The 10,361-nt window shown below is 49.8% G+C and overlaps 1 protein-coding gene across 1 annotated transcript; it reads left to right on the top strand.

Annotated features, from left to right (window-relative positions):
* NEUROG1 (neurogenin 1) lies at positions 1-538 on the top strand. Its single transcript, XM_040573943.1, is given in 2 exon segments — positions 1-312; positions 314-538. Coding segments are annotated over 2 exon segments (537 nt in total).
* The last annotated feature ends 9,823 nt before the right edge of the window (positions 539-10,361 follow it).

Raw genomic sequence — 10,361 nt, 5'->3', positions numbered from 1 at the left:
ATGCCCTCGGAGGCTGCGAGCAGCGGCGCGGAGCCCCCCGGAGCCCCCAGGGAACGGCGGCGGCGGCGGGGCCGAGGCCGGGCTCGCACCGAGGCTTTGCTGCACACCCTGAAGCGGAGCCGCCGGGTGAAAGCCAACGACCGGGAGCGGAACCGCATGCACCACCTCAACGCCGCCCTGGACGAGCTCCGCAGCGTCCTGCCCACCTTCCCCGACGACACCAAGCTGACGAAAATCGAGACCCTGCGCTTCGCCTACAACTACATCTGGGCCCTCTCCGAGACCCTCCGGCTGGCCGAGCAGTGCCTCCCTCCCCCCCCCCGCCTGCCGCGGCCCCCCCGCTCCCCCCAGCCCCGGCAGCGACGCCGGTTCGTGGCTTTCCAGCGCTTCCCCGGCCCCCCCCTCGCTCTGCGCCTCCGCCTCGGGCCCCAGCAGCCCGGCCACCTCCGAGGACTGCGCCTTCGCCTCCCCCGACGGCCTGCGGGGCTTCCGCGGGCTGCCCCCCCCCGCCGCGCCCCCCGGGGCTCCCTGCCGCTAGCGCTCCCCCGGGGGGTAAAAGGGGGGGGGGGGGGGGGGGGCACCCTCCCGCTGCACTTTCCAGCCCCCACCCCGAAAAAAATAAGAACACCCCCCCCCCCCTTCCCCAAGCCCCTCTCCCGGGTGCCCCTTCTGCCCCCCCACCCCCCCCTTCTCCTCCTTCGAAAAGCCGGGGAGAAAAGCGACAGATTTGCTGCCGCAGACGAGGTGAAAAGTCAATTTTACAATTTGTAGCTCTCCGGCGAAGAAAAACGAGCATGAAAATTTGGTTTGAACGCCCTGACAATGCCATGAAAAGGCTTAGGGGGCCGATGCTGCCCGGGGCGCAGCACGGGGCTCAGCGCGCATCCAGCGCCCCCCCCCCCCCCCAGCGCCCGGGGCGGCTCAGCCCCTCCCGGGGGGGGCCCCAGCACCGGGCCCGATGGGACCCCCGCACCCAGAGGCTCATGCATTATAGATGCTGACCCCCGGCGCGGCGGCCTTGCTTTGGAGCGGGAGCAGACACGGGGTATTCAGCAAGCGGGCCAGCGAGCGGTTTAATTTATTCAAGATGTTCATTCATATGAAAATTGTATTTTTGTACATAAAGAGCTTTATTCTATTATTATGCCTCTTATCAAAGTGGGTTTTGTTTTTGTTTTTGTTTCTAAGAAATTGTGCTTTACCCTGTAAATAAAATTTTTTTAACGTTTTTACTGAATTTCGGCGGTGCCTGTGGAGTTTGGTTTCTTAAACTCGGGATTTTCCCTCCTCGCAAGGAGCCTGGGCTGGAAGGGAAGGGTTCGCCCCGAGGTGACACCAGCGTTCCTCACGCCACCCCGCTCACAGACACGTGCAAATCCTCCCAGCCAGCTCAGGGTACCTGCAAACATCAGCTGCCCCCCCGCATCTCACGGGGAAGGGATTAGAGACCCGCTCGGGACACATGGGCAGAGAGCAGGAGCAGCACGGTGCCTCTGGCACTGCTGGCTTTTAGGGCCGGCCTTCCCACGGCTCATACAGGGAGCTGGGAGCTGTCGGGGGATTTGGGGCGAGGAGCGGATGCTGCACCCCTGGACGGGGTAAGGTTGGCTGGTGTGAGCTGCCCCTTCTCCTCGAAACCCGGGGTGCTGGTCACTGCCACACAGGGAGCACAGAAAGGGCTGAGGTTGGAGGCACAGTGCGTGGGCCTGGCACCGGGCCTGGCACAGCGATGGCTCAGCAACAGTTTCCTCTTCCCCCTGTTTTACAGGGGGATTTAAGGCAGTTCAACCGTCTCTCTCCATTTGTCTCCAAAACTCGGATCAATCTGAGCTGTAAATGGGGTGTTTGTGGGGCAGGGAGGTGGGTGCTTGGGTATAGGGCACTGTGCAGGCTGGAGTATGCTAAAAAGTCAAGCCCGACACATCCTGGATGGGACAGCCCATGGTTAGTGGAATTAATTGATTTCACTTTCCTATGCCTCAGTTTCCCATCTGTACAGCTGGGATACCACCATCCCCGCACGTTGTTGGTGAGCTTAATGATTTCACTTAGCGGAGCTCTCAGAGCTCTCAGATGCTCAAAACCCAAGAAGGAATTCAGCCTTTGGGACAGGATCATACACTGAGCTGGGGAAAAGGCAGAAGGTAAACACTGAAATCATTGGGCAAAACCCTAAAAGGCCATTCAGCACACATCAAGGCAAAACCTGTGCCTTGAAGTCACCTCTCCTGTGTAACAAAGAAGGTGGAGATATTATCTAAAATATAACACAGGATCATGCAATTGCCAAATAAATAAATAAATGAATAAATAAAAGAAAGAAAGAAAGGAGCTGAGATAAATTTACACAGGCACTCAGTGTCAGCATCTCCTCCTTTTCAAGTGCCTGTGCCTGCAATCTTTCAGTCTTTGTATTTCTTTAACATAGCTTTCACGTGCTTGTCTCTGCATACACATACATCCAGCTCTGTTTCAGTAAGGGTAAATGCTAAAAAGGAAATGTCATTGTTTTGAAATTTTAATAGCACTTTAATACTTATATTAATTAAAGACACCAGCAACAAGTATAGTCCAGTTCCTTAATGATGTCCCGTTCAATAAAAGAGATTTGTGAAATCTAATTCTGGCAGTAACAGGTCTTGATCTGTGACGCAGTGAAGCTTTGCTTGCACCTGCCCTTGAAAGCCAGGAGGTTTTGTATGGCGTAGCCTCCAGGGGCTGAAATTTAGTACAGTCCGTGGAGACGGAAGGTCATCTAAAGTCACTGGGTCCCAAGACACTGGACTTCAATCTCAAAGAAAAAATAAAAAACTCCACAAAACTTCAAAATATCCTCTATTCCTTTGTGTTTCCTTAGCTGCCAGCAGAGATCCGTGGGCATTATGCAGCATATAAAGACCGTACATCTACGAGGACTCAGTTTATGGCGTTAATGTTCCTAATGGGCACTGAAAGCTGCGTGCTGCGGGAGGGCACAATCGGATTCATACATTAACATGAGTCAGAGAACAGTTTTTGCCCCGAGCGATGATAGGTTCAGACATAGTTGAACAAATCTGCCGCCGGGACAGATGGAATGCCCATATTCAGGGGCTGCAGCACCCAACTGCACCCCGGTTCACAGCAATGTGTTTGTTTTTATTTTTCTGAAAAGAACGGCTCGGCGAACCGACAGGGAGCTGGAACGGGCTTCCCCGGCTGCAAACAGGTGGCTGGCAGTTGCACTAAATTCACCTCCGCACACAAACAGAAAGGGAAAAATAGGTAAATTAAATGCCGGAATTGACAAAATCCTTGGCAAATTCTTTGATAACACCACAAAGTTACCGGGTAAAATGTTTCCCTGAACCGCCACCCATCTCAGTGTCAGTGCAACCAGTGGAAAGACCCCTGCTGGCTTCAGAAATCGCAGGCTCAGGCACTCAGAGGCAGTGAAATAGCTTGAATTTGAATTTTGGCACCACACTGCATATATGAATATGCATTTTTTTCAGATGTCTGCTGATGGGCGTTGGTAATCCCTTAACCTTGCTGGATCAAAGCAATCACCTCCAGGGCATGCCAGGGTTAGGGACCCTCAGCCAGGAGGTCCTGCAAGTCCTTGGGTCTCATCCATTTCGCCTTGGATTAGGCAAGTGTGAGATGGCCCCAGAGACAGGGTATCTCTGCTAGCTGGGAAACCTGCTGCGAGTGCAGGCTCCAAACACAGTGGAGATTTCCCCACTTTCTCTCTGCTGAGATTTACTGTGTGCAGACAGCCCGATACCAATTGCTAGGTGCTCCTGTGCTGTGCCACAGGGGCCGTAGCAGCCTCTGTACCAACCTTTTCTGCCCGATATGAGGCTCTAGAGAGTCTCCGCGAATGACCTATGCTCAAAGTATACACAGAGGGAACCAACAGCTGTGAGTCCAAAACTCTGCACAGGTTTTAGATAACAAGTATTTTCTGTGATTTCGCTGCCATGTGGTGCACTGCTGGGGCTGGTCTCAGACAATGCCTGGGGTTAGTTATTAACAAGAACATCTTCAGAAGGATTTTTATTACTGGGTGTCAGTCTGCTGTAGATTCTGATTTTACTCTGTACATGATCTGGAAAATACAGTCTGCACTACTACCTGTGAGCACATGAAATTTTATACTATAATTATAGATCTCTGGGGCTCAAATGCTCCATTAAGGGTGATTTGTATAGTAGGCACAGATTATCAGAACAGAGGCAGGTGATAACTAATTTCCAGGACCTTTTTCATTGGTGGCATATGCCATTGAAAGAAATCATCTGGAGGAGCAAAGTTGCTAAGGATGGGGCGGATTTACTGACCGTCAGGTACGTGAGCACTGCAGAATGGAGATGCCAAAATACTGCATAAAATAATCCCAACTTCTGATACCTTAATGAACTTTTACTTTTGCAGTCTGCAAATGACATTACTGAATCATTTATTAATCTTGATTAACAAACTGACTTGCTAAAAGCAGTTTATGCTCAGTATTCCAGTAACTCTGTCCGTGATCAACCAGTCCTTTTTCTCTCTCCCTCCTCAACCAAAAGGCTGAAGGATCAATATTAAAAAATACCGAAGACAGATGTCATAGAGCCATGGTGAAGCAGCAGATCCTTTTAAAAATACAAACCCTTTTTAACTCTGTTTTACAGATTTGCATTTTATGCTCTGTCAGAAGACAGATATCCAGGGAAGGTGAGAAAGTGCCAAAAAGAGGAAGCGTCACTGATGGAGACTATGGAGAATTTGGATGCTGAACAGTATGTTAGGTCCAGACTTTGAAGGTTACTTTAGAGTTTCCCTGCCCTGTTCAGAAAGGCCTGTGGGGCCCAACCCCATCACTAACCACCAGGGCAGTGAGGAGCGTAGGGCCAAGCTGAGAGGTGAAATCGCTGTGCCCTCTGCAATAGGGTTTTCCTCCCCACTGCCTCTCTGCTGGGGTTACTGCCTTCTCAGAAGAGATCAAGGCTTCTGTGTGCTGAGCAATGCTTCTTTTTATTATTATTATTATTATTATTATTACCATTACTACTATTTTTATTCAGTTGTCAATCTTACAGTTTAAGATCCACTAGACACGAGTGAATAGCCTCTTCCCAATGGCTAATGCCTTTCTTCATCAGCGTGGAAACACTGATGGCACAGCACTCGTTGTTATTCACGTCTCCCTCTGTTACCTCTGGTTGTGTCTGCAGCAGCATCTGCCAGCACCTCCTGTCTCACTATTTGAAAATCTTATAAAACTCTGATGGCTCAAAGAGAGAGAAACAAAAAATCACCTTAGAGAGGCTGGGACAGAGGTGCTGTCCTTCCGTGTGCTATGCACGCAGCTTTGTGGGTATAAGAAATGGATCTTGCTCAGTTCCTCTCCCATTCATTTGACTTGTTGGCTGTTGGTAAGATTTTGGCAAGGTTTGGCAGGAAGGGGTGCGTGGCATGATGTGCAGGATGGGATGAGGATCTCCTGTTCCCACCAGCCATGGTCCTTCACTAATTCCCTCTTCTCTTTTCCCAAAATCTAAAAGTCAGTCCCTACCTGCAGTCTGTCCCCCTGGGGGCTGAGCCTACTGGTTCTATATATAACTTTTGTATACTTCGTGCACAGTAAAACAGCATAGTTGGACATAGAGTAAAAACTTGCTGAAAGAAGACTTTTAGGGGAGAAATTAGCTTTATTCTTTGCGTAATAGTGAGTAAGGACCAGCCAACATGGTCCTGCATCCACAGTCCTAGTGGAAGTGTCACTGTTGAGGTCAGAGAGTGCTGGGTTTTCTAATTTCTAACTGGAAAAAAATGCTCGGACAGCTTCACTAATGTCCTGCTCTGAGCTCACTCCTTTAGCTGCACTGTTCAGTGTCCTGCTCCCTTACTTTCCACCCAGGAGCTGCATTGTGTTTTGGGAGAAGCCAGCCTGTGTCATTACACAGCCTCCTTTCCACTCCTGTTTCATGCCCGTGAGATGTGCTTACTGAGGAGCTCAAGCATCTCAGGCTACTGATGCCTCTATTTCCCAAACAGGGATTTGACAGCTCCTGAGGACTTCACTATCTCTTTCTTGGATTATTACATTCTGCACATTCCGAGGTAATCTTTTTTTTCTTTTTTAACTTGAAGATTTCACAACATTGCCTTCTAGGAAGGCATTTAAAGCTGTCTAATGGCAGTCCAAGGCGATTATGGACTATAATGGTTTGTTGCACAAATACTGGATTAAGTTCCATCTGTAGGACTTAATTGGACTTATTCCTACAAACAAACAGCGTGTTCTGCCTCTCTCTGCATGGCAGATGTCAGCAATCTTTATAAAATCATGCCCACAAGTACCTGCAGTGGGGCTGCCTGCAGCAGCATTCGGCCTCTGCAGCCCAGCGCAAACCATGCAGACATCACGGTTCTCCAACCTGCACGTTGCCATTGGCCTAAGAAACCAAAAGAAACACAGCATCTGCAAATACAAAAGGTGCCAACACAAAATCCCATACCAAAAATGGTGTTAGTCCACTTCTGAAAGTGGCAGGAGAGGGGAGACGTAACCCTAGGGAACTGGACACCCTGGGTCCCATAGTTTGTCCCTGTCCAAAATTTAGCACTTCAGTTTAGATAAATAAGGCAAAACAGAAAGCAGAAGTGCTAAAAAACAAAGGGAGGAAGATGAAATGCCAAGCATGGTCATATTCATGTTGAATTCCCCATGTTGACCTTCAGGATAACATACCAAAAAAAGCATCTCACAGGCAGGATCAGAGAGACTGGAAATCACTAGTGACAAGTAAAAGCTTAGCTGCCTCCACTAAACAGCCCTTCTCAGCCGAATTTCTCCTTTAAAATAATTAGTTTTGAAAAAGCAGGTCTCTCCTTCAGCAAGGCCAATCTCCTTGTAAAAGACTGGCATCTGGCCTTAGGATTTTAGGGGACACTCTGTAAATCTTGACATGGACCAGAAAAAGCATATACTCTTCCCCTGTGGTTTTCCAGTTTGGTCTCTTGGACTTGTGGCAAATAGACATTACTTATAGATTATTTTTCCCAGAACCCAGAAAAGCTGGAGACCTTAGCAGTCAAAACCAACAACTGTATGCAGCTGGGTCAGTCCCTCCCTCCGAAGCCTACATAACTCAATTTACATTTCTATATTTCTTTACTCAGCTGTCCCTAGGTAGAAATGCTCAAGTTGTTTCTTTCATTCATTGGTATGAGTATCCAAGGAGTGTAACTCCTGAGGTAAAAGAATATGGCATTTTTTTCCTTCCTATTCGAGTGCCATCCACCCTGCACCACGTCTTTGAGCTGAAAGGAAAACCTTCCCTGTCACAACAGCAGTAATGGATATTGCTCTCTCAATTACCCCTTGCTTCACCAGGAGAGCAACTGATGCGCATCGTGTTTATCCAGCTCACTGAAGTGCTTTCATTATCTGAGAAAAGAGGTTAATTAGGATTTAATCAATCTTTTCACAGGGTACAGTTTCCTCCTCTCCTATTTGCAATCCAAAAAGATGTCAGCTCCCAAAGCCATAATGCCCTCTTGGTAAATCAAGTGGCAGCTAATGAGGTCCGCCTGGTGCTGGGGACGGAGGAGTGGGGCTACCTGGCTGCGGCCACCACCTGCACCCGCTCCTGGCCCCACCAGCGGGGTCCTGGGTGCGATGGGGATGCTCCCTGGGTCAGCTGGGGCACAGGGACAGGGGTGCGTGCCTCTGGCTGCCTGCAGGGCTCCGAGGAGCCACGAGATGCATCCTGCAGTAAGCACAGAAACTCTACCCTCCTGAAGGAAACAGATGGGTCTTGTGGTTTTTGTTTTTTTTTTTTCTTTTTTGTTTTTTTAAGGGTGTTAAAAATAAGCTGGGAAACATCTTTGCACCTGTACGGGGCTAAACTTCAGAGGTGAATAAGAGATGCTAATGATACTTGGTATCAAAATTAAGGATAATAAGAGCATTTGCCCTCTTAAAAGAAACATATGTAGAAGGATGGAGTTTCCTTCATTAGGCAGGAGGCGAGATTTTATTCTTCCCTGAAAACTGCCAGCAGCAAAACTGAACTCTCCCTGATATTGTGAGTCCTGCCGGCATCTGGCCATGGCTCCGCACAGCCACCCTGGTGCTGAGCTGTGGCTGAGACAAGCACCCACCAAAGCAGAGGGGACTGAATTTTGGCCACCCCCACAGAGGACCCTGGTTGAGATTCTGGCCCAGGACAGCTGTTCCAGCCGTGCAGCCTTCCTAGTGCCAAGAGAACCAGCAGAGTTTGTAATAACGTTGCCTTTCTGAAGTATTTAAGCAGAGAAAGTGTCCCGTGCGGGCACATGCTTAATGCTTCTTGGCTACTGGGCTATTCCGCCCATAGCCACGGCTGCTGACAATGCGGGGCTGAGCCACATGCCCTGTGGTAGCCACACTCTGGGTTTCTTTCCCTGACTTTGGGAAATTCATTGTCTTTAGCACAGTCTCTAGGTTCAAAGTCTGCTTTCGCTCGGCGGGGCGCCTTTTCTGGGTTCATAAAGCTACGTTCAGAAATCTTTGGGCAGACCCAAAGCTGACAAAAGTGTCATTAAATAATGCTGCCCGTGAATGAAGCTACCAAAGAAGACATAGTCCAGTTTGCATCTCAGTTACCAGAAGAAAGTGCAATGACAGAGTGAGTAATTGGCTAATTGTCTATCCGAGCCCTATTTTAACAGTGCAGTCGTGCGATCGCACCATCTGGGGGGGAGCCGGGGAGCGAGCCCCACGCGCACACAAAGCCGGCCCAGGCCAGGCCTCTGCCTGCCTCCTGGCAGCCCCCCGAGCCCCCCGGGCACCGCCTGAGACCCTGAACTTCTGCTGAGAGCGCCCGACCCGAGAGCTGGGGTCTGCCAAAGGGTTTCTGCGGGGTTTCGGTGCGCTCTGAAGCCCACCTGAGTTGCGCCCTGAAATGAGCCAAGTGGCACCGAGGGGCGATATCTGCCTGATTGCCCGGCTGCTAATGAGCACAATTAAGTGGGCACTGTTGGGTTGGAGGTAGGGGCAAAGAGCTGCCATCCCCAGGCAAGGCTTGGGCCCAGCTCCCCGTGCACGGGGCGTGCAGAAACGATGGCATTTCCCCCTCCTCGTTGGGAAAAAGCTGAATTACTGCCTTTCAGGCCCCATCTATTTTCCTCCAAAGTTACCATGAAGCAAAAAAAAAAAGTATAAATCACACTTTTAAGTGGGCCTGGCACTCGGCTCACAAGAAGAAGAAGAAGAAAAAAAAAAAAAAAAGAGGTAATGCCATAATGTAAAATAGTTAAAAGCTTATTAGAGCCGTTCAGGGCAGTATGATTTCCACTTTGTTTCAGAACACCCCAAGCCCATCCTTTCATGCTATTGTGAAGGCAGCAATTCAAATCTCCCTTTGTCAGTATGAATAGCCCCTCTTAAAGCTCTTTTATGCCAACATATTCCCTACAGGCATATGCCCTTTAGCTCTATTACTGATTTACCCAAGTATTCAGCCCATACCTTCTGCTTTTCTTTTGCACTTACTGAAGTTCCCCATGACACGAGCTACGGCCTCCGCTCTGCTGCCGGCCCCGCACCCCGGCCCCAAACGGGGACGCTGCTGTCCCCGGCGCAATCCTGCTCGCCAGGAAAAGCCGCACAAAAAATAATAATAATAATAATAATAAAATAAAAAATAAAAAAACCTAACAGAGGGGACTTTTCGAATGATTGATTTCGCTCCCCCCACCCCGCGCCTCTCCCCCTTCTTTCCAGGCCCGCATTTGTCAGCGCAAACAAACGGGCGGGGGCCCCCCCCCCCCCCCCCCTCCCCAGCCTTGCAGAGGCTTTGAGGGGGGAAAAATGCGTGCGGAAAAACGCAAGTGGGCCTATTACCTCCACTTACCCTAATTAGACTTGCTTTGAAGGGCTATTCAGCGGGTTTGAAAGGCTGTCCTCTCCCTGCATCTCATTGTGCAATGTTTGCAGAGACATTTGCATCTGTTTGTGCTTCGGAAAATAGCAATGGATGCTTTCAAGAAAAAAAGCAAAGCCACCTCCGAGCCCCTCGCAGCCGCCCGGGGCCGCGGCAGCGCAGGGGAGCGCGGGGCGGCCGGGAGGGGGACACGGCTCCCGCCGGGCCCTGGGGGTTCCCGCAGCCCCCCCCCCCCCCCCATTTAAACAATTGCCCCTTAACAATGCAATTTGGAGGCATAAAAAGCTAGCTGCTGACTAGATTAAATCCAGATGACACGGGACGCAGAAACAAAACCATTAAAAAAAAAAAAAAAAAAAAGGAGAGAGAGAGAGAGAGAAAATCCCCCCCCCCCAAAAAAAAAGGAAAAAAAAAAAAAATCGAGGCTAAAGTAAAACGGGAGGCACCCTAACAGGATAGAAA

Source organism: Cygnus olor, chromosome 14 (assembly GCF_009769625.2).
Source record: "Cygnus olor isolate bCygOlo1 chromosome 14, bCygOlo1.pri.v2, whole genome shotgun sequence".
In the NCBI taxonomy this organism is placed as follows: Eukaryota; Metazoa; Chordata; class Aves; order Anseriformes; family Anatidae; genus Cygnus; species Cygnus olor.
This window is presented reverse-complemented; position numbering and strand designations above follow the sequence as displayed.